Source organism: Amphiura filiformis, chromosome 2 (assembly GCF_039555335.1).
Source record: "Amphiura filiformis chromosome 2, Afil_fr2py, whole genome shotgun sequence".
Taxonomy (NCBI): Eukaryota; Metazoa; Echinodermata; class Ophiuroidea; order Amphilepidida; family Amphiuridae; genus Amphiura; species Amphiura filiformis.
Genome location: NC_092629.1, coordinates 78,733,541 through 78,759,566, shown reverse-complemented (window position 1 = coordinate 78,759,566; position 26,026 = coordinate 78,733,541). Strand labels below are relative to the sequence as shown.

The 26,026-nt window shown below is 36.6% G+C and overlaps 1 protein-coding gene across 4 annotated transcripts in view; it reads right to left on the bottom strand.

The window, feature by feature from the left end:
- The window catches only part of LOC140146656 (neuronal acetylcholine receptor subunit alpha-10-like), a 32,604-nt gene extending 8,797 nt beyond the window's left edge, over positions 1–23,807 (bottom strand). For 2 of the 4 annotated variants that reach the window (XM_072168523.1, XM_072168526.1), the window contains exons 1-2: positions 1,967–2,069; positions 568–658 (exon numbers count right to left, since the gene is read on the bottom strand). In XM_072168523.1, the coding sequence (XP_072024624.1) occupies positions 568–646 (79 nt within the window). In that variant the 5' untranslated portion in view covers positions 647–658; positions 1,967–2,069. Of the gene's footprint in view, positions 1–567; positions 907–1,966; positions 2,070–19,246; positions 19,357–21,669; positions 21,715–22,173; positions 22,359–23,739 lie in introns of those variants that run through there. The other 2 variants (XM_072168525.1, XM_072168524.1) reach the window with 2 other exon arrangements.
- Between the last annotated feature and the right edge of the window lie 2,219 nt (positions 23,808–26,026).

Sequence of the window (26,026 nt, the reverse complement as noted above, 5' to 3'; positions counted from 1 at the left end):
TAATTTATCTACTATACAGACAATCTTATACTTTAGAAACCATTTTATAATAACAATTTAATATCTCAGGGTCCGGGGTCACACACACTAATCCGACTTTTATTGGTCCCATTTCTAGTATAGAAACGGAAATAAAAAAAAGTAAAAAAAAAATCAAATTTTGATCGATCCTATTCATAATAATGCAAGCATGACTTTCCTGGTGCAAGGTACTCTTTAGAAATATTTCATTATGGCCTTTGTCCGACCATCACTGTATAATTTAGTTCGGAGAAATGCAGAGCAAAATAAATTGTCACTCGAAATTCAATAGGTTGTGGAACATATTCAAGTCGGTCAAGTAACATAAAATTACAGAAAAATGTTGCGCACTGAGCTACTCGGCCAAGAAAATAAGCTTTACAGCATTTAAATAGGCATGTTATAAAGTGCTTAAAACATCTACTGTTATACTGAAAGAACACTGCATCAATGACATGATAACCAAATACCGTTAGTTTTCTTATTTTACGGTATTTTTGATGCGAATTTTTTTGTTAAATTTCGGCGTAGATGCGGTTAACTTACGTGATTTTACCACATTGAAGAGCGATATGAATAGCAGACCATTGCTGACAACATTTAATACAATCCGTGGATGATTCATTTTGGTCGACGGCTATAAATAAAATAAAAACAGAACAATTTGTGATTTAATGACAATCAGCACATGCAGGTAAATGCCAAGGCCCAATGCCAAAACAGAGGCCAAGGAGCAAGATGAACGTTTCCATGGTGAAATCAATACTAATTTCAGAAGATCTATTGTCAAAGTTGATGGTGCCAATTTAGTCTGGAGTCAAGATCACAAACAATAGGTGATTCATTGAAGCATTTCAAGTGGTTTCTGGTAAAGCATCAACAAATCATATTAAAACGCAGTATAGTATATATATTGCAGTTACATATTTCACATTGCACAAAAATGCCAAAAAGTTTGACATATCCATTCAAACTTAAATGTTGCTCAATCCACATCAAAATATATTACAAATCCATCAGGAGGTGGAGAAAGCTCAGATAGCCAATAAGAAACAGGTACAGACAAGGAATACATCCAGGTAAGGCCTCGTATCCATAGGCTGTTCCCTTGTGGCGTGTGCCCTTGTTCCGTGTTTACTTTTTCCCATGTGACCTGCCACACAGACAACGAACCTTTGTTTTGCTTAGTGGCCGCTACGGTTCGTTGTCTGTGTGGTAGGTCACATGGGAAAAGGTAAACACGGAACAAGGGCACACGCCACCAGCCTATGGATAAGGGGAACAGCCTATGGATACGAGGCCTAAGGCCTCGTATCCATAGGATGTTCCCTTGTGGCGTGTGCCCTTGTTCCGTGTTTACTTTTTCAGGTACAAACATTGAAGAGAGATAACACGAGGCGCTCATCTCAACTTCATGATTTTGTTTGTTTGTTTTTACTTAATCCCATAACATTACATGTTCAATGTTTTCTGTGACCAAGAAGGTCACAAGAAGTGCAAGACCAAGGGTTACATCTACAGTTGTGAACACCCCCAAATCAGTAAATTTTGAATCTAACTTGAAAGGACAACTAGCAATTGTCATTGTTAGTCATGATAGTCAGAAAACAATTACAATAGTGAAATTTTCATGTTTCAACTTGACATTACGTGAATAATGTTTACTGATATGAATAATGACAATTCTGCATATTCCAAATTTGGCATACAATCAACGGTTTTGGAATAATGGCCATTATTGAAAGGGGTATCAGTTTTTATTAAGAGGAGGGGAGTAATTAGTTTTTGGTGTTATTGCATAATGCTATGTAAATCCTTTGTGATTTCGGCATGATTCGACCAGCCTACTACCGGAGCCTACTTCACCATGTTCACCCTACATAGGCCTATAATACCTTAACGCCCTTCCTTTTACTCCAATAAAAAGATATGATGCAGTACTCACCAATTAGTTCCACGTATTTAGCGTTTTTTAAGGAAATTATACCATCCCAGCCGACAGTGAAGCCCGAAAGTGAAAGAATACAATAAACACAGATAGAACCACAGAGAACCTATTCTTGAGAGGGCACTCTATTCACGTGGTTTCTTTTTCAACGCTAAAAGATCACGAATTTTGGTGGTTTGCAAATGAAAAGTGTCCGCACTATCGATTGATTACGTAACTGTTATGAATAATTTATTAGGTTTTTCAATGCAATCGCCTCGACCCATTAATGCATATTATCTGTATTATTGAAGTACTTGGAATAGCAATCCGGTGAGTTCACTGAACTACGCCCTAATACTGATAGAGTTTTAATGGCGTTAATCCTCTCCATACACAGTTGAACAAATACAATAGATGAAGGTCAACACGTATGACCTCCTATGTGACATGTTATATGTGATGTACAAAAACCTGAATATCATAAAGATCAGTATTCGTTTGTGCATATGAACTGCACATTTACGTTGCTAAATATTACTCATTTATATATTATGACAAATATTGGTATTATGACAATACGGTATATACATTGTATATAAAACGACTAATAGATCCTGCTATCATGGCGTCAGGTCAATGTTCATCATATCCCGTATGTTTCTTAAAATTCACTCATATTTGAGACAAATTGCTGTGCCCATTTTATAGGTGCACAGGTAGATCCGTGTTGTTTTTAATTTTCATTTCTTTTTAATGAAAGAATTAAGGTTTTCCACTGCACGGGGCCACAAGGGTGATACTAATTTTAATGCTATATTTTCAAAACGAATACGTGTTCCCGGTTGGCTCTATAGCGATTTCGCAGAAAAGGTATTTCTAGTACAATGCAGCGTCGGACTCTAGCTGAGAGCGTAGCCTAAGTCATTATAGACTCCAATAATGGCTCTCCATACACAAATGAACAAACACAAAGGAGGGTAGTCTCCTCCGTGGCCAGCTTAATTTCGATGGAGCGAAACCAAATTGGCTGCGGAGGAGACGGGTAATTTTGCCATGCAAATGAGCTGAGTGTCGTAGCCCTGATAGAACTTAGAACTTAGAAGAATAGCCAACACAGGCAGAACGGTAGTCAGTCGATGCCTATTGTTAAACAAGACCCACTCACTCACTTAAAGACCCATTCAGTGATCCCAGCGCAAGTGTTAAATTGTTTATAAATTGCTTAAAAGTGAAGGATAAGTCATTCAAATTGGTTGAAATCCGGGGTTGAAGCCCCATTCAAATACATGTAGCTACTTTAGATACTATCAGTATCTAAATTACAGGTTCGTATAAAATGTCTTATTTTAAATACACGGCTTTCGGCTGAACCACTCGGAGGCTATGTTGACACATCTATGACAAAGGTACAATGTACCAAAATCTGAATTTTGATGATTTTTACGATCGTCCGGAGCAGCAAATCACTGAAAGGTCCATTAAATACATGGCTTTCGGCTGAACCACTAACAGGCTATGTTAGCACATCTATGACAATGACAAAGGTACAAAATCCGAAATTTTGATTATTTTTACGATCATCCGGATGAGCAGATCACTGAATGACCCTTTAATTAGGCGCATGAAACAATCGAATTTAGTGCCGAGTTGAAATAGGCAACATTTTAGTTACATCTTTTTATTTCATAATTAATTTTCTCGGTCAAATGAAAAGCAATAATTTTCCTTTCTTCGGTAAGCATATCGATTTACCAGGATTTAAACAAAAATGTATATCCAAGCACTATGTTTTTAACTGACAATACTGAAGGAAAAAATATTGCTTTATATTTGACCGAGAAAATTAATTTCATAGCAAAAAGGCGTATCTCTGAATTGTGCTGATTTCAACATGTATCGACTTTTAGCGCGACTATACATAACAAAAAGAAGCTGGTGACCACCGTTCTGAGTGTACAGAATAACAACAAGAAGGACACAACAAGGATGGAGTTTGGTAATAAGAGCACAGAACACGTCCTTGAGAGGTGACACTGGCTTATTTGCATGGCAGTTGGACTCTTCTATTGTAATTGTTCATTTGTGTATGGAAAGCTATGACGACTCTTGTTCATTGTGTATGGAGAGCCATTCTAGGAGCCCGTGGGACTTAGGCTAGGTCGTCAGGTAGAGCATTACTTCCATGGGTAGAGTCACCCTGAATTTGTTACATAAAGAGAAATGAAAATAAAAAAATAGGATTTCACCTGGGTATAGATGAGTTGACTTCTGACGTCAATGCCTAGCAGTAGGCCTATGCGCACGCATCATCACAATTTTCACTGTTTTTTGCCTGGCAGTATGCGCTCGCATCATATTTTGTTCAGGGCTCGTGTTTTTAAAACTACTGCCTAATCACAATAAGGCTATTGAACAATGTAGTAGTTGCACGGTGTTCACTCAAATATATCGATTTACCAATCCCTTGCCTTTGTTGATAAACATTGGGGTCAACTCATCTATAGAAATTGTTCTCAAATATTAATGAATTTAAACAAACATAAGGGATATTAAATAATGAACCTTTGACATGACGCCATGATTTTATTAGTCGTTTTATAGGTAGGTACCACCTATACCATTATGTTATAGTACCAATACATGTATTTGTAATATTATAATAACTAATATTTTGCATCCTAAATGCGCAGTCCATATGCACAAACGAATACTAACCTTCAAGATAGGCCCTATAAAGCTTTAGACAGGTCATAATAGGTGCTGGCCTTATCCTATTGAATTTGCTAATTTGTGTATGGATAGCTTCTTTTGATGGGGTACTACACCATCGATTTCAGGGCGTAGTTCACTGAACTCAGCGGGTTGCTATTTGAAGTGCTTTTATATTATTACAAAACGGATCGTGGTGATGATTGCCTTGACAAACCTAATAAAATAATAATTCGTAGGGTAGACTGGGGTAAATTTGGGACACGGGGTAATTTGGGACAGTGATTTCGAAAATACTTTTATACCTTAAAATAATCACATTTTGCTCATTTTTGCAACAAAATAACTTTGATATAATGTCTATTTATATTTCCAACCAATTAAAAGTACCATTCTTCATTAAAACAGGAACTTTTGAGGGCCGAAAGCTTAACACATCAAAATCAATATTACATTTTGTTTTCATATCTAAGCAGAGGTCACGACTTGAGGCTAAATAACTAATTCAATGGCCCGGATTAGTGTTTCTCAAATTTAAAAATAACTTCTAAGCCACCTTTTCAATTAATTAAAACAAAAATTGTTACTTTTTTCTTCGAAAATTATAAGAAAAGTTTTCTTTTAGAAATGTGTCAAATTGGGGTAAAATGGGACGCTATTGATTTACTGTGTGCTAACTCGCACTGTCCCATTTTGCCCCAACAAAAAAATCCCATAGTAAATCAATGGCGTCCCATTTTACCCCAGCTGTCCCATTTTACCCCAGCCTCTTTACAGCAACAATTTCGCAGTGGGGTAAAATGGGACGCCTTAAAGACTCCTTAATAGAATAATGAAGCCAGGGGCTGACGGGCACCATTTTAGTGTGAAACGTAAGTCTACTATACTCTTGGTGATGTACATTTTGTTTTGTAGTGGTTACTTGTCGCAAGTTGTCGGGTATAAGTATTATAGCCGAGTAAAATCTGGTGGGGCAAAATGGGACATTAGGTGGACCAATTAGCCCCACTTCCCCCCAGGGATTAGTAAGTCCTGGGATGCGTACATTTCATTAGTCGCAAACCACCGGGATTCGATATAGGTTTGCGTTGTAAATGAACGCGTGAATAAGAGTGTCATCCCCTTGATAATAGCCAGGTCCATGGGCAGTGATCACAATAATTATTATTGTGCCTGTGTGGGACAAAATTGTTTTATCAATAGGGTACTTAGTACCTAATCGATTCGTCCTAGATGTGAAGGCAATGCTATTTAATAATATTTTATTCTATAGACGAATCCAATTTCACGCATTCCTACACCTCAATCATTACTGGTCGATCACGATAAGATTTCGGTTCTAAGAACTTAGAAACTTTTCTAGCTTTTTCTGATTAGCGCTCTGATCATGTTTGAGACTTACTACTAGCTTTTAATTCATCAAGCTGGGGGTCAACCTTCATGCAATTATTTTGTGTAAGTTAATCCTTACACTAACCCTATTCATAACCCTAATCCTAACTCTAATCCTAACCTATGTGGAAATAGGAGTATAAACTGACCAGTAGATACAAGTTGTAGTCCTACTAATTCATGGCATATTGGATGGCCATGGGAAAGTTAGCCCATATTAGCAAGACTATCCTTGCCTTCAAGGTGAAACAAACCTACTCATGTTACCCTCTGGCCATGGGCTGGCCTGGTATCAGATCTTACCCAGGGAAAGATGACATTCCAATATATGCCTTTAAACAATGATAGTGCCTGTTTCAAGCCTATAATTAATCAATCTTCAATCAATCTTTTATTTTTCATCAATCTCATAAAGCATACAATGTAACAACAGAGGTAAATTAAATTAATGCACATTAAAGCAATATTATAACATTTTCAAACAAAATAGATTAGCATTTCTTTGCCATAAAATGTTAGCCTTTACTGTCAGATATATCCCCTTTTATTTTTGAGCCGAACAACTACGGCAAAGCAAAGAAAATTGGAATTTACTACCAGCGCACATGTCGCCAATACGTACCACTCCTTCGGTCATGTTGTGGTACGACCCTTTGTTGTGTATATCACCGTCCTGCACGCCGTGACGTACTGTGTGTTATGAACATCGTGTATGCGTTCGACTAATAATTCCATCGTAATAATAAAGCGCTGAATCAGCCTTTAATTCAAAATCACGGATTTTGACAAAACTACAACACTTAGAGTCTTGATTTTTGCAGGGTATATTGGTTTAATAAAGTACAATTTAATCGTGTAAAAAAGGAATTTTAAAAATTCAGTGAGGGCGTCTTCCTCAGCAAGTGTTATAATATGGCTTTAACAAGTATTGATGAAGGCAGGTACATCACAAGGCCAAGAGGCCTGAAAACGATGTACCACCTTATAACATATAATTATAATTGTACATTAAATAATCAAAACATTAATTATACACAAAAACATAAAAACATACAAATAACCCATCTTAAGTTATAAAAATGCAAATTAAAGCAACAAATAATTTAGCAGTGTTTGATAATACATTATGGTGAATTGTGTACAGAGTCGGCAAAAACAAGAAATTAAGAGATTATGAGAGGTATTAATTAGATTTTAAATACCTTATAATGCTATATTTGAATTCATTTACCCGTTTAGCTTCTTTAATTTCACTTGGCAAACTATTCCATAACCTAGGACCAAGTGTTAGAACATCAGTCATTTTATGGATATCAGTACGATAATTCTCTTTCTTTCTGGTATTATAATTGCCTTGTGAATAGACTTCATGTTTATGAACAAATTGTCAAATGATCTTGGTAATAAACTCATATGATATTTGTACATAAAAATACCCAGTTCTTTATTAAATAATTGACAGATATTAAGTAAATTGTACTTTTCGAACAGTGGTTTGGTGTGGCAAAGATACGAACTATTCAGTTAGCAACCTGGACAACCGATTCTTTTGTTATGCAAGGCGCACTCAGTCATTTTAATGTGCCAATACAAACGATCGAATTTGGTGTTGAAATGAGCTAAATTTTGAGTTACACGTTTTCAATGTAAAATTAATTTCCTCGGCCAAATGAAAAGCAATCATTTTCATTTTTTCAGTAAATGTCAGGTCAAATTGTAGTGCTTGATACTGTATTTTTTTTCAAATCCTAGTGTTAAACTTAGGCGTGAAATTCAGTCATTTCGTGTAAGATTTTCGATTTTGATAGGCTTAAACTCTGCCCGCGAGCCTTTTTTTGGATCAACCTTTTAGCTTTTCAAAATAATATAGTTCGCTAATGAGGGATTTTTCCCAACTTTCTAACGCACATCACCGTGAGCGATATATCATAGTTTTGTCAGAATTTCCGTTTTGATTTCACCATTTTTCTGCCGGGTGAAAATTTTTCAAAATCAACGCGTGAAATCTAAGGCTAATACTAGCATTGTGGATCGATATCCCTGGGTTTAATGGGAATACCGGCATGGCTACAGTGTTGCCAGAACTTCAATATAGCAACGAAATTCCATAGCGCTCCTACTGATCATGTTTATAGCACGATGAGAATCTTTCATCACGTGAGTGATTCGGACCAATGTGTTGAAATTTGCTTCTCCTCAAAACAACTTTGCCCGACAATCTTACATGCAATTGGGCAATATTTTAAACAAAACTTTCTTTTACAAAACATAATATTACGCTGTATGTTTTATGATCAAGCAAACTGTTTGGAACACACTTCCAAATAACCTTCGTAACGCCCCCAGACTTTCGTTATTAACCAATCTTTATAAATTGATTGTTTTTATGTTTGTTTGTAAATTTCGTGCTTTACGCGCTTTGAGTTCCTCATCAGAGATTATGCCTTATAAGAACCATTCATTATCATTGTTAATTTAAACAGGTTTTTGTTTTTAAACAAAAACCTGTTCAAGCAAACAGAATAACTTGGATGTTAATACTTGACGTATATAGTGTTTCAATTGTCATGAAGGTGACTGGGTATGGTGCCTTTTGTTTGTGTTTGTTTGAAACTGCTTTTGGAAACCCACCGAAAGTCATAGGCCCTAATGAAGCAGCCAAAACAATACCAGGTTAAACATGGAAGTTTATAAAAACTTATAAATAACCTTAAGAAAAAAAAAAACATTTGTGGCAACAATAAGCCTTGCATTGAAAGTCATGGTTAAAGTGTGCTGAGTACCACCCCAACGTTTCCCTACATACACCCGCACTACCCACCTCACACACTTCTGCACCCACCCCACCCCATAGGCCTATACATGTACATGATATTACATAATAATATAGGCCTATAGTATAGCTATACATTTAGGTATAGCGCTTAATTATGACAAATATGGTTAGGCCTATAGGCCTACATGTCAAATTAAAAACAAACCCGAACACAAGTCTGAAGGGTGTAATGAAAATGGCAACCCGCGATGGGGGCGGGGGGGGGGTAGGTCATACAAAATTCACCTGGAGATAGGAGGGACAGAAGATTAAAATCCCCTATAATAACACGCTAATTTTTCTAGGTTTGGACCGTGGATTTTCATGGACCTCAAGCGTTTGTCTCTTAATACGGACTAACCAAGGTAAACAAACACACAGACAGACAAAATGGTTTTCATAATCATGGAATCCATAAATTGCAGGCTATCACGGGAGCAAATTTTTAAAATTCACCTCATTTACCAATTGGGGATTTGGGCTACCAAATCGCTAGTCGGGCAATCTTCATGATCTTTGCTTTTCAATGGAAAATTGCCCTGGATGACAACAATGAAAATATCGACTATTTCTGCTGGTTGCGCACGAGATAAAAGCACTGAGTTTGACATTTTCGGAGCATGAAGGGAAAAAGGGTAAAATAAAAACGGAAATTCTGACAAAACTATAATATGTAGACCCACACGATGTGCCTGACAGAGGTGGGAAATATCTTTCTTTAGCAAACTATATTAGTTTGAGACGCTAAAAAATCAATTCCGTAAAAAGCTCGCGGGCGAACTCAAGGCCTATAAATATTGGACCTGCCTGTCGTCTATCACACGGTAGAGGATAGGCAAAATAAAAATTCCTATCGTTTATTCTCTAAGTACAACTCATTGTTGCTAATGTCAAACTTGTCACACAAGTAAATGAGAGCATGATATAGTGTACTATAATATGTAGACCCACACGATGTGCCTGACAGAGGTGGGAAATATCTTTCTTTAGCAAACTATATTAGTTTGAGACGCTAAAAAATCAATTCCGTAAAAAGCTCGCGGGCGAACTCAAGGCCTATAAATATTGGACCTGCCTGTCGTCTATCACACGGTAGAGGATAGGCAAAATAAAAATTCCTATCGTTTATTCTCTAAGTACAACTCATTGTTGCTAATGTCAAACTTGTCACACAAGTAAATGAGAGCATGATATAGTGTCCACTTCATTTACCTACGTCATAGCCCGCTGCCTTAAAAATTAATTTCGCTTCAAACGGGGGACGAACACGTACGAGCCCGAATTTAACCACACAATTTCTCTTTTTTCAGGAGCAATACGCATAAAAAAATTGCAACAAGTGTCAACTTGTAATGTAATAATTATTCTCTTCGAATAGAGATAAAAAAAAAAGTTGCAATAGACCTGACCTTTAATAATATTTTATTCTATAGACGAATCCAATTTCACGCATTTCTACACCTCAATCATTACTGGTCGATCACGATAAGATTTCGGTTCTAAGAACTTAGAAACTTTTCTAGCTTTTTCTGATAAGCTCTCTGATCATGTTTGAGCCCTCACTGGCTAGCTTTTAATTCATCAAGCTGGGGGGGGGGGTCAAACCTTCATGCAATTATTTTGTGTAAGTTAATCCTTATTTTTCGCCAGCCCATAGGGCTGGTACCTAATTCTGAGATGGGGTTTGTGTACACTAAAGATTAGCTAAGATTATAGCCTTCTTCTATTGGTATGAATTATTTTTTTACTTCTCGTGGTGGAAATGTTTTTGATGTCTGCTAATTCGATTTGCAAGGAAAAGAAAGTATGTTTTGCCGTTTCAACGAACGAAAACGATTGAGTATTGCCAAAGTTATGTTTGAATTAATTATGACTTAAAAGGTTATCATAGGTTATTAGGCCTACACATATAAACATAAACTTGTTCAGCAATCAGCATATCAAAAAAATGACATGGTCAAAGCGGGGGAATGATCACGAGTTCATATCAGTGGACTACTGAGCATAGCATGATGTTTGGTTGCCTGTGAGTGCATAATTGATATGTTGATAACAGATCTAATAATGTTGTAGAATCAAAATCTTCATTATATGGACCACATTGAAGTCAAAGTAATTATCTATCCTATCCTGTATCGTTTTATGGATAAAATTGACTCAAAATGTTATTGATGATATTATTGCTATCTTTAACATCAGTTTTGTCTTTTCAACGGGAAAAATCCGATTGAAAATAAAGTTTTTAGGGCTAGCTATAATATTGAACAATATATCCCATATTTTGACATGCACTTATAGAAAATAAATAAATTATTGTCTTACTTTATAAATTATAAATACGGTAAAATGACACATAGCTAAAATGAGGCCAATTTCTATCTTTTTTTATTTGATTCATAAAATTACATTCAACAAAATGATTGAAGACTGAGAAAACACACAATGCAGACTATTACAGAATGGAGTAGGTAAGATGCCATGTCCATAGCTTTGCAGGAATTTCGGACTAACAATCAACACATTCAAAAATACAGTTTAAAAGTGAAGATTGTAGTGAATGATCAGTCCTTTATCATGTGCTTGCCACTATCTACTTTATAGTAAACTATACATTGCGAAATAATATAAAATTATTTTAAAATAAAATGTGCATGTAAGTTGAGTTAACATAGCGAATTAACTAACAACTGCAGTGTATTTCTTGATTTTAATAATAAGCATGGGTAAAGAGCAGTAAAGACAAAAATACAGAACAATTTGGAGTAATGAATTAAAGAGTTGACAGGAGTTATAGGAGTTAATGTTTTTTGCTGTTTCAGTGTGCATGTTCTCACCATTGATGGTTTGGTGAACTGTCATGTAACATGGATGTAAGCGTGATCCTAAAAAATGCCTTTCACGGTGACCCAAACTATTTACAAGACCTCTTCTGCATTGAGGTTGGCCTTCCCTTTTAAAGGGAATTTTTATCTAACATATAAGGCAAAATGTTGTGATTACTGGAGTCATCCTTTAAGGTTAGCAACTCATTTTAAATTGTTGCGATTAGGTAATTCACAGCATCTTGTGAATGGTAGTGAGCTTTGGCTAAAATTGCATTAATCATTTCATAGAAAGTGTGCAGAACGATTCAAATATCACAGATATACTTTTGTAGGTCCTGCGGTTCTTGAGTCATGTTGTAAAGAGGGCCGAAACATCAACACTTTTGTAAATACATAACTCATTAACAATAAAAAATCAAGCCAGAATTCAAAGTATATGATTTGTAGAATTAACCCTTGCAAAACATCAAAGTGTAATTTTTCAATAATATATTGATTTAGATAATGAAAATTGATCAACAATACCGCGTTTACACTTGAGACCATTTGTATCAAAATCGGGCAAATTGTGTGTGTTTGACCATGGAGCCCAAGATTGAGCTCTGAACTCACTGATTGGCCGTAGGTAGGTTAAACTATATATGATTATTTTCTGAATCATTGCAACCTGAGTTTTGGCATAGCTTTGAACCAAATCGGAGCGTTTTTGAGTTTTGACTCCTATATCACCTCTATATAACCGTTGACCTCAATTTCTATTATTGTTCAAGAGGCAAAACAAGTTTACTGGAACTCCGTCAGCATTGAGCATTTTGAGATATGGCGGGTCAAATATCACACAGAGGTCAAAATTCAAACTGTTCAAATGCTGTTGAAAAGTTCTCCAAATTATTCCTCTTGTCGTGGACTGCGATGCAGAAAAAGTATACTTTTACCATACCCTTCTGGAGTTATAAGCAACAAAGGTCAAAGGTCACGATTTGACCTCCACAGGGGTCAAAACCTAAAAATCAATATCTATCAAAAAACAAAACTATGGAAACCAAAACAACGTCATACCCACTGGCAGCCGGACTATATTTAAATCGGTATCAAAAATCACAGAATTAGAGATCATTTTTATGACAATCGGAGCGTTTCTGTTTAGTGTTCATTATGGACAGTTTCACTGCCCGTGTATATGTATGTGCCAATAGTGAATGATATTGCAAGTGCAAAAATCACCAATATTAGAAATAGACATCTGTCAATCACTTTGGAAACCTGTTTCCATAGCAATTGTCGATTTTCTTTGTCAGATTGCGATACCATTTCATTCTTTATAAATGCCATAATTCTGAGTATTTTAGCTATATTAGTGTCCGTGCTGGTCATGCTGCTGATACCCTTATCAGTATTGGTTACTAAGGGGTGGTGCAATAATTATGTGTACCCCTGGGGGTGAATTCTCAAAATGGTCTGCCAAAATCGCTTGCCCCCTTTGGCCGTGCCAAAAACCTTTGCCCCCCCTTTCGACGTGCCAAAAACCTTTGCCCCCCTTTTGACGTGCCAAAAATCTTTGCCCCCCTTACACATGCAAGATTTTGGGGAACCCGAATTTAAAACCTTAAATTGTCTTAACATATAATGCGAGCGCAGCGAGCAGGAAATTTTGCATATTTGAACATGTTCGTAACGTTTTCCTACGCCTTTTTAGGGCGTAATATAGAAACGGTGCCCAAAATATCTGTGCCAAAAAATTGCTTGCCCCCCCCCTTTCGACCTGCCAAAAATCGCTTGACCCCCCTTTCGACCTGCCAAAAATCCTTGCCCCCCCTTTTGGCCTGCCAAAAATCTTTGCCCCCCTATATAATTCACCCCGGGGTACACATAATTATTGCACCACCCCTAATGCAGTAAGTTCGTTATACCCAGAATTCAAGTTGCCTTCGTCAAAGGATGTAGATCCGGTTGTCATTTTGTGAGGTGTTGGTTCTGATCCTTCAGTATCCATATCAACTGTTAAACAGACCACCTGAAAGTGACAAAGAAAAGCTGTTCAGTTTAGGATATAAAAATCCATTGATGTGTTCAAACGTGGGACTTTCCCCGTGTAAAATAAATCACTGAATCCCACTGTTGTGGGAAAAGATTGTGACAGTTTTTTGTGTGGTAATTTTTGACTAGCCCTATTATATAAGGCATTTTAAACACGCTATAATCCGAGAACTGCTAAAACCATATAGTAGGCCTTTGCTAAAATCCAGCGACCGCTATCTGTTCTCGGGCTATAGCGTTTCGTAGGGATTGCCACGGTCACAAGGCCCTATCAAATAGGGCTATTTTGACCCCATATTTCACTTTTGCTCTCCTATTTATTAGGACTGTTGTCGAGTATAGAACTTTCATTGTCGACAATCGTCAAATCTCAAGATCCGAAGTCGGCAAGTTGTTGATAAATCAAAACATCAATAAAGTCCAAATATTAAGTTCAGAGACCACGTTATGCGTCTTTTATTTACATCAAAATATTACCGTCAGCTACACGTAATCAAATCGATAACTTACCACTACAAAATGAAGTCTATTTATTCACCATATCAATGTCATCTTTAACGTTCAATATTACTTTTTTTTTTATACCTATAGAAGTTATTTCATGGCAAATAATGCTGATCTTAAGCTTATCTCTAATATTTTTAATGACAAGTCCTTGTCGACAATTAGTCCATGCTTGTCGACAATCAGGAAAATTGTTGTCGACAACAGCCCTACCATTTACATACCTTGGAAAGAACATCCAGAAAGAGTGTTTTAATCCATGGATGCATTTGTGTAGAATTGTGGCTAATGCTAATTACAAGTACGGTTGCAACAACGGACACACATACCATGATTATCATGGCCAAAAAATAAGTACCTATAAAGAACAAATGAAATAAAGAAAATAAAATAGAAATTAGATATGCACGAGAGTCGGTCAATATTATCTGTATTTTCATGTAAAGCTTTAGGTGGTACATGTACTTAAGATTTAATTTAAATCTGGTCAACCAGACATACCTATTTTGACGGACGAACCGACGTTGCGACTGAAACCTTCAGTCTTCAGTTGGGTTGTGATGCACCCCTTGATAAATGTGTGACTATTTTTGCATTTTTGCATTTTCTAAAAAAATAATAACACACTGGCAACAAAAAGTAATGTATATTATATGGCCAAAGAATCTAGTTACTACACTGGAATTTCAGTGACTCAAGACGAGCTGTACGTTATTTATGATAAGAAAAGAAGTCCCGCTAGAATGTACCTCATTTCTGAACATATAATGAACCACTTGTCTTGAATCACTGAAATTTCAGTGAAGTAATTGGATTCCTTGCCCTATAAATTAATATACATAACTTTTGTTACCAGTGTGTAGTTATTTGTTGAGAAAAATGCAAAATTAGTCACAACATTTATCAGGGGTGTAATATAGTTGAAATGTATTTGTGCAATTAATCTTTGTAGTTTTGGTGTTTTTAATATATTGTAAAGCGCATTGAGATTTTGTATGTAATGGGCTATATAAGAAATAAATATTATTATTATTATTATTATTACCACCTTAAGACTTGCAAATAAAGGAGTTCCAATAGCATTATGGTCCTGGACCACAAGTTACTGACGGAATCAGTTTTTACCCAGCACACACAAAACGTTTTCAGAAAATGTTTAAATGTCGGCATATATAAAGGGTATATAATTTATATAAAGAGTATAAAGGTTTAATAACATTCAAAAACATTTGTGATATAGCCAAACAAAGGATTATTTCCTTTTGTTTCCTGTTGTTTTAGAAACTCTTTAATAGCTGATATCTTTGAAACTGGTATTTCAATTTCAATGGTTTGTAGGCAAAATGCAGCTTTCTAAATGCTTTTTACTATCCTATAAGAAACTGATGTAATATTTCCGAGTTCCGATTTTGGAAAATTTGCTGAACACCATAATGTTATTTCTAGATGTTGACAAAATATTTTTGCAAAAATGTTTACCAAAAATATTTTACAATAAAATTTTGAAAACAATTTTGATAATGACCTTTGTATAGTCGAATATTTAAATATTATTAAAACGTTTTGACTAACCAAAACGTGCTTATAACACGTTTATGACGTTTAAAAACATTTGTTTTCTTTGCTGGGACGTATAACAGCATTTAATTTCCCATAAAATCATTCAAAATAAAATTCCACTCTCCCACCAATTAAAGTATTTCTGAACACTTCCTTATACAAAAGATTTGAATGAGGCATAATATTCGATTTTGATACATAATTTTATGAGGACATCCGGACCTTGGAAAGTCTACATTAGTATAGCAGCAATGGAAAAAAGGCCGTGTCCTTGAAATAAACTTTCTGAATCTAAAGATAATGTACGTAATTGTATATATGTAGAGAGAGAGAGAGAGAGAGAGAGGGGGGAGAGGGAGAGGGGAGAGAGGGGGAGAGGAGAGAGAGGGGGGGGGGAGAGGGAGATATAACGGGAAGGACACTAGGCCTACTTACCAAGCAAAGGGAGTTCATCTCCGTTAGGGGGCATGGTTTCAGCAATCAGTTGTTGAAATACAACCAGTGCCAGTAGATTAGTAATAGACAGCGTCAACTTCTCACCACAATCGGGAGGCAGTAAAAATACCAATAGTGACAGTGCGGACAGAAAGCAGCATGGCAAGATCAAATAAGTCACATAAAATCCCGCATTCCGTTGGAATACAATCGTGAATTCCAGGTGATAATATGGTTCTGGGCAACAGGGGAAGTACTCAGTGACGACTTCATTGGTTACCGAAATAAAACTCCAAACGCCGTTTTCCGTGAATCTGTATCATAATTATTTCAAGACGTGAAAGGCAGATTAGAATCGGGGGGCTCAACTTTATAAGTTTTATAAGTGACTGGTATGCGCCTATGCCCCCTTTCTAGAAGTCGACTACCCGATGACATTTTTTTAAAGTCGCACCCGATAACCCAAACAAACAAAAGAAATTTAATTTAATCGAAGTTTTATACCGGTACCCGATATGACCCCTTTAAAAAAGTCTATACCAAAATAGCCCTAATGACCCTCTGTTTTCATTTCATATACCTAATGACTCCGCGCCTTTTTTAAAAACAATATACCGCTGGCTCCCACTTCCCGAAGCCGGTAGGTACATACCCAGCAAACACAAAACGTTTTCGACATCATTCGCAAAAGGTTATAAAAGGTTGTCAGAAAACGTTTAAATGTCGGGTCATATAAAGGGTATATTAGTATATAACGTTTTCATAACCTTAAAAAACATTTTTTGATAATCTACTGCTCAGCAAACAAAAATGTTTTACAGAAAACGTTTAAATGTCGTGTTATATAAAGGGTATAAAATGTTTTAATAACATTCCAAAAACATTCTTGAAAACTTGATACAAAACATTCTAAACAGAATGTTATTTTGGGGTTGAAAAAATATTTTGCGAAAAATGTTTACCCAAAATATTTTCAATAACGTTTTAAAAACGTTTGCATGACCTTTATATAACCCGACATTTAAATGTTATTAAGAGGTTTTGAAAAAAAACATTTTAAGAACATTTCTGTGTTTGCTGGGTTCAAATATTTTAACATAATGTTATTTAAGTATTAACACAATATTTGGCAAAAATGTTTGCAAAAATAGTTTACAATAACATTTTTTGAAAACATATAAAAATATTGTTGTAGTGTGTTTTTCATACAAAACGTTTTAAAACGTTATCATGACCTTTATATAACCCGACATTTTAATGTTATTAAAACGTTTTTACCTAAACCAAAAGCCAAAATATAACTTATTTAAAACGTTTTTAAAACGTTTTTGTGTTTTTGCTGGGTATATACCTGTCACCTCAAAAGTTGAGTGCCCCATACACAAAAACACTTCAAAGTGATTAATGCATGTTGATTACTTGTTCAGCATTTTCATTTTACTCAAGTATCGTAAAGTTAGCTATGAAATTTTAAAAACATTTTTAATGAACTGCTCCCATGCAGAAAGTAAGGACAATATTTTTTTTGTGGCCTTACAATAAATTCTCCGTTTGCATATTTTTAATTTCTCTTCATCTTCCTTTTTCTTCCATTTCTTTTCCTTTTTCCTAATCATCTTTTCCTCCAATTACTTTACTGAGATATGTTTCATTTGGCAAAACAGGATAATATTGTTTCAATCAATAAAACAATGTGCTGTATTTTTCTGGTATCGGGATAAAAGAAAATGCTTTTTCTTTTCAGCCCCTAGATCGTGAATAACAACGAATCTGATTTGGTGTCGGGATCCCGGCGAAATTTATTTAAGAATCTCAGATTTGTAACAAAAAAAGCACCTTACCCAGTGGCGGCCCAGTGGGCACAGGTTAGGATTTCGACGTTGTATCAACGTTGACATCGAAATTTCAACCTAACCTGATTTCAAGCTAGAGGTTATAGTTGAAATCAGGTTGAAATTTGAACGTTGATACAACGTCAGGTGTACCCACTGGGTTATTTTACAGGCCATGCTTTTCGCAGGGTATTTTAGGTCATCAAGTACATTACAATCGTATAAAAATCAGAATTGTTGCCATTTAGGATCTCCTTTTTATTTGGATGTTTTGAGCAAATCCTATATTATAAAAAATAACGGAGGTAAGATTGCTAACCGTATTTGTTCTGCATCTGCACCCGTCTCGGCTTGTGGTTCTAAGGCCGCACCATCGTAAGCCCAAGAGCTGAATGTCATCGTGCATTCTTGTCTGTCAAAAGGAAAATAACGGACATGCTGTAGACATGTAGACCCGTAAATGGTAGGCACAAGCCAGACGACAGTACCCTCTGGTCGAAGCATGACAAATGTATCGGGTTTAGCTTGCTCGAAGGTATCCTCTGTACTGAAAAAGGTAAATAAGACAGACAAACGTTAATATCCAGAATTCTATCAAATCTTTTACGCTTCTTCTTTCTTCCTTTCTTTTTACAACGTGAACATGGTAAATTGCGGGATACAACGGGAGAACTAGTATTTTTTTAGCGGGTTCGCCGTTTGGAACTGCCAGGCTTTTGTCAGGAGTAGCTCTGACTTTTGCAAGACAACTTACCTAAGACACATGTAGGCCGCCCTTGTCTACCGCGATGGCTCTGAAAAGAGCCGTTCACTGAAGAGGACTGCCCGTTGTCAACATTTTAACAGAGAACAAGCAGACATCGCCTATCTGATAATTTAAAAGTTTTGGTTGCTCTGAAAAGGAGCCGTACTGAAGACAACCCATTGTCCACAGAGAACAAGCAGACGTTAACTTGGTATAAGACGTGGTTTGAAGTGTTGCAACTAGTCACCAAAAAGTTCAGGTCATGTCAAGCCATTTGGTCTTATTTTCTCAAGTTAAGTCACCCAAGTCACTGTATAAATTCAATGGGATCAAATCACTCAATTACTCAAGTCACTTGCCTCATTTTACCTCAAGCTAAGACCATAATACCTAGGTATTATGGTCTCAGCCTCAAGTCACAAGTCACGATGGTTTACTTACTTGCTATGTAAAGTGATATCAGGTCGCCATATGGAAGCCGCTGGAACATGGATAACATCAATACCGCCATACTCGGAGGCATTCCACTGAAGAAACTCATCACGCCATGTCTGAAAAACGACCCAAAGATTGGACAGCAATTAACAACACCGTCGGGAACAACCCGATGGCATGTAAAACTGAGTCATTAAAGAAAAGTTGAACAATGATGGCGCTATTTATCTGAAATCTTGTTTCCATCTTTACCAGGGGTAGACACTTGTAAAATAGTATTAGAACATAAGCACATAGACTAAATAATGATATGGGAATTTTCAAAATACTTTTTACCATGAAATGTAAGGTATAACTCATATTCTTTGGCTAATTTAAATTTCAAATACTTGTAAATAACGCCCTCAATTTGCACACAAATGACTACAGTTTATAGAATTAAAATTTCCACAAAACCAGAAAAAGATGACTAATTTGAAAGGCTTATGTTAAAAATTTCTACAAAATATATGTGTATATACATTTTATTAGCTTTTATTAGTGTTATAGCTGTTGGTATTATTCAGGTCTATAATTGAACCTTATAATAATGTTTTGTTAGATAAATTAATAAATGACCGCATCAAACAACTCTACTCAGGCCAAAGTCGGACATTTTGAAAATTGAGTTACTACCATAACTAACTTGTTCAGTACATACAATAACTGACGTTGAATCCTCAGGACAGCAATTATTTGTTTGCTTGATTATTTGGACAGAGGCGGCGCGTATATACTTTGATCTGCTTGTAATCCACGGGAATTGTTTAGGCTTTTACCACTACGCCGAAAAGTAGACCTATATAGTTGACCTCTATATGGTCTATATTTCGCGTATTAAAAAAAGTAGACAAAATAATTATAGAACTTCAATTAATAACTTGTGATGCTTCTGGCGAGATGTCACAAGTCAATTCTCAAAATAAAAGTGAAGTTACTTCCACTGGGGTCCATGATAAACACTATCTCTCTTAAATTGCCCGATTGAATATTCAATCAAAAAGATTGAATTTTCAATATCGCCGTCCCGAATTAGTGACAAATCGTTTTGGACTGTATATTCAGTCGGGTGATTTGAATTTATCAAACTTTTTTCAGTCAAAAGGAGTGAGTCGCAATCTTTTACAATCTTATAGCGATTAAAGTTAGGGCCAAATCTTTTTCGATTGAATTTTCAGTAGAAAGGATTGATTTTCATTGTTTTTCAATCTTTTGCCGTCCCAAATTAGGGACAAGTTCTTTCCAGTTGAAAAAAAGATTGAAAATGTTCACGCTAAAGCAGTTTGAAACAACATTCCAAACATATGCAACACATGTCATTTGGCAGTACATTAGGAGTAACACTTGATTAGGTAGTGAAATCAGTCTACAAAGAGTGTTAGATTGAAAAAAAAATTCAATCTATTTTTCAATCTATTTAGATTGATTCCTATTATCAATCGTTAAAAGATTGACATATTTTAATCGGCCAATAAATCAGAGATTATCTGACGGGTCAAAAATGGGACAGTCAGGAGCAGGGGCGTAGCCAGCTTTTTTGGTCAGGGGGGCAAAATAAAATATCGGTGGCACAGACGAAAAAATTACAGCTGCATCATACAATACATGGACGATTTGCGAGCGTAGCGCGCAAAAATTTGGTATTTTACACTATTTTTGTCCATTATCAGGATGGAAATGGGCTTTATATTTACAATGTGCGCGCATAGCGAGCAAAAAGTTTCGCATTTTACACTATTTTGGTCCATGATCGGGCTGAATTTCGGTAGAAAAGGGCTCATTGCCCTTTTTCTTTTCTTTTGCCCTTCTGATTTGCTCTTTTATTTTTGTCCGAGGGGCACTTTTTTCTTTCATTTTTTGTCAGGGGGGGGGGCACTCTGCCCACCTGCCCCCACCGCTGGCTACGCTACTGGTCAGGAGCTAACGCTGCTCTTTTTGAATGCGATATACATGTACACCCATGTTTCTCTGTTAAGCACAGCCTCAGTGGTCATGGTGGTAGTTGAGATTGGATTACTTCCTTCCTCTTGACCCAAAGGCTCACAGTTATTGTTAACTTGATTGTCGGGAGTTGCCTTATTTTCCCTGTTCTTTGTCTTCAAATCTGTTTCTCACTTCTCTTTCCATACAGGCCAGCATGCTTATAGGCTTTTTAGCCTGGCCTGAGCATTTTGTTTGAGCCTGGTCCCATTAGGATCCAAGCGTGTCTCCACATAGAGCGACCGTTTAAACAAACAAACAAACAGGTTCGAGTATATATAGGACCTATTATCGACGGTTTAACATCCCAGCATCCTCCGAATGATGAAGTACTCTCATGGATCATTTATAAATATACCATGGTATACCACGGAATGATTCAAATTCCAATGTTTTATTAATTTACTTACCATCTTAACCCAAGTAGATATTTTGAACCTCTGATTTTTCGTGTCCTATATATGAAAAGATAACATTTAGTTTGCGAAATAAAACATCAAAGTTTGCGAAAAAAACACGTTTTAAAGGGGTTATAGTTTGGGTTTTGGTAAAAACGTTTTAATAACAATAAATGTCGGGGTTATAAAGGCCATAAAAACGTTTTAAAACGTTTTGTTAGAAAACACCATCAGCGACATTTTAAAAATGTTGTCAAATGTTATTGTAAAATATTTTATGCAAAAATTTTTTTGCCAAATATTTCGGCAGTACTTAAAAACATTATGTTAGAATATTGTACAGTAAGTTTTAAAAAAAAACGCATTTGAATGTCATCATCATCATCATCATCATCATCATCATCATCATCATCATCATCATCATCATCATCATCATCATCATCATCATCATCCAGTAAATGGGGAGGTCAATAGGGTAAACAATTCAGACCGTGTGTGTTTATGAACACTCCTTACCATGTCTAAAAGAGAATGTAACAGCATTCTGAATGTGACAACAGTGGTACTCTTTCCGTCTCTAACTGGTCGAACATAAACGCTGCCATAAGCATCAAACAGATTATCTCTTAAAAGGAGCATGTGATTCACGGTGCTGCCATTTGACGTGTTATTTGGCGGCATGATTTCTGATATAGTTGGCTCTGAAATAGACAATACAGCATCCTTAGTGTTATATATTAACATTACACTTTTTAAAACACTTTTAACACCTTTATTTATTAACACATAATTCCATTACAATTTTAACACTTTAACGTGTTCAACTGTAAATATTTATATTGAGTGTACTACTGACGGATCTGTTAAGACTTTCACGAAAAATGGTTGTGAAAATGGGGGTCAATGTGGCCGCACATTCCCGTCACTTATTTTTAGGGAGTGCACCCCCGGACCTAAATCACCTAACCTCATCACGCGTAATTTAAATATTAATGTATTGACGGAAAAAAAATCGCATTTCGCACTTTGCTTCTCAGGCTACCTTTGTATTTATGATGAATCATTATCTACTACAGACAATCTTATACTTTAGAAACCATTTTATAATAACAATTTAATATTCTCAGGGTCCGGGGTCACACACTAATCCGATTTTTATTTGTCCCATTTTATATAGACGCGGAAATAAAAGTTTAAAAAAAATTAAATTTTGATCGATCATATTCATAATAATGCAAGGTACTCTTTCGGAAATATTTCATTATGGCCTCGGTCCGACCATCACTGTATAATAATTTAGTTAGGAGAAATGCAGTCGATACAATAGAGCAAAATAAATTGCCACTCAACATTCAAGCCCGGGCATTCAAGTCGGTCAATATTCAAAAGTACCATACAATTACAGAAACATGTTGCGCACTACTCGGCCAAGAAAAAAGTTTTACAGCATGTAAACAGGTCTACTGTTACCGACACGATAAAGAAAGAACACTGCATCAATGACATGATAACCAAATACCGTTAGTTTTCTTCTTTTACGGTAAGGGGTGGTGCAATAATTATGTGTACCCCTGGGGGTGAATTCTCAAAATGGTCTGCCAAAAACGCTTGCCCCCCTTTGGCCATGCCAAAAATCTTTGCCCCCCCCTTTCGACGTGCCAAAAACCTTTGCTCCCCCTTTTGACATGCCAAAAAATCTTTGCCCCCCCCCTTACACATGCAAGATTTTGGGGAACCCGAATTTAAAACCTTAAATTGTCTTATCATATAATGCGAGCGCAGCGAGCAGGAAATTTTGCATATTTGAATGTGTTCCTAACGTTTTCCTATGCCTTTTTAGGGCATAATGTAGAAACAGTACCCAAAATATCTGTGCTAAAATTGCTTGCCCCCCCCCTTTCGACCTGCCAAAAATTGCTTGACCCCCCCCCCTTTTGACCTGCCAAAAAATGCTTGCCCCCCCCCCCTTCTGGCCTGCCAAAAAATCTTTGCCCCCCTATAATTCACCCCCCTGGGGGTACATATAATTATTGCACCACCCCTAATTTGATGTGTATTTCGATGTAGATGCGGTTAACTTACGTGGTTTTACCACATTGAAGAGCGATATGAATAGCAGGCCATTGCTGACAACATTCATTTTAGTTGACGGCTATTATATTCCTTTAAGACAAGAAAATAAAAACAGAACAATTTGTGATTTTATGACAAATCATATTATAAAACATTGCTGGACTTACCCACCTTGAGCTTCCGTCATGATGAGTCGAAACCGTCGTCTGGAGCTCTGTGCTCAACGGCAACGCCTCTAAAACTCATGCATTTTTCCTGTCAAAATCAGTGGCGTAACTCCTATGGGCTCGGGGGGGCACCGGGCAAAGGGGCACCCATCAGCAGACCGGATACCCTTTCGACACGATAATACTTTTTATAGGAAAGAAGTGGAAACCTTTACCCACCATGCATAGAATTATACTCTTATTACTCTTCATCATCATGCAGTTATTGTTAACTACATGTATGCACATAACACATGGGCACTCACAATAGGCAATTGAACCCTACTGGTAGCGCTGTGTTGTAGCTATAGGGGATGAACTAGTTAGCGTCATATATCAAAAAGTGTAAAAGCTATGATTTTAGTACTTGCTCTATGTTATGTTTCAATTACTTATTCTTTTCCAAATATCTGAATTTTCAACCCGGTACAAGCTTTAATAACAGGGGAACATACATTTTTATGAAAAAGAAATCCTACCATCTATCCAAACTCGCCGTGTTATTCCAATGCACATTTTGCTTCACCGGGCAGCCCTGGCATTATGCAGTTACAGTCCGTTTTTCCTATTCAGTGCACACACAGCGCTCCAATTGATGATTGACCTCTAGCTCACTCAGTGTACTTTAGGTATAGGCAATGGACTAGTTAGTGGGCTGGTGGGAAAACCCTTCACCCAATAATAGCCATAGAAACTCACATGTGAATTAATGTTCATCCTTAACATACTACAATTTGAAGTACAAAATGTCACGGGAAAGCTGTTGTCGAGCTGTTTTCCCGAAGAGAGTCTTCCAAAATCGGACGTGTAATTTCAATGGCAAATTGTGCTCAACAGCTGACTCGCGATAGCTCACTTCGAACGAGCACCATCGTGTGATCGGTTTGATCAATTTTCGCCATAGAAGCTGTAAATAAAATTCTTTCCCACTATGGTCATCTAAAAATGATTAAAATGCGATTTTGGGAAGATTGTTGTCAAGCCCTCCCAAATATGGAGTTCTGACTGCCCGTAGGGAGCTAAAAATGGAAAAACTTTTTCCAAACCGTGTTAAGTCCAAAATCACATGTTTCTCATTTACTTGTGTGATACGATCACAATAACTGTGACAAGTTTGACATGAGTTGTACCATCAACATGTCTGGATAACAATAAGCAGACCATTGTTCTCACTTCGGAAACAAAGGCCACGCTCAGTATTGTTTGCTTTGTAATGGTGCATCCAACTGAAATTATAATACCTATTTCATCACAGCACATTGAAATATCGCACAGGTAAATCAGAAACATATGTTTATGGATTTAACCAGGGCTATGAGACACATCCGTCATGATGAGTCGAAACCGTCGTCTGGAGCTCTGTGCTCAACGGCAACGCCTCTAAAACTCATGCATTTTTCCTGTCAAAATCAGTGGCGTAACTCCTATGGGCTCGGCCGCGCCCCCGGGCACCCGGGCTAAGGGGCACCCATCAGCAGACCGGATACCCTTTCGACACGATAATACTTTTTATAGGAAAGAAGTGGAAACCTTTACCCACCATGCATAGAATTATACTCTTATTACTCTTCATCATCATGCAGTTATTGTTAACTACATGTATGCACATAACACATGGGCACTCACAATAGGCAATTGAACCCTACTGGTAGCGCTGTGTTGTAGCTATAGGGGATGAACTAGTTAGAATCATATAACAAAAAGTGTAAAAGCTATGATTTTAGTACTTGCTCTATGTTATGTTTCAATTACTTATTCTTTTCCAAATATCTGAATTTTCAACCCGGTACAAGCTTTAATAACAGGGGAACATACATTTTTATGAAAAAGAAATCCTACCATCTATCCAAACTCGCCGTGTTATTCCAATGCACATTTTGCTTCACTGGGCAGCCCTGGCATTATGCAGTTACAGTCCGTTTTTCCTATTCAGTGCACACACAGCGCTCCAATTGATGATTGACCTCTAGCTCACTCAGTGTACTTTAGGTATAGGCAATGGACTAGTTAGTGGGCTGGTGGGAAAACCCTTCACCCAATAATAGCCATAGAAACTCACATGTGAATTAATGTTCATCCTTAACATACTA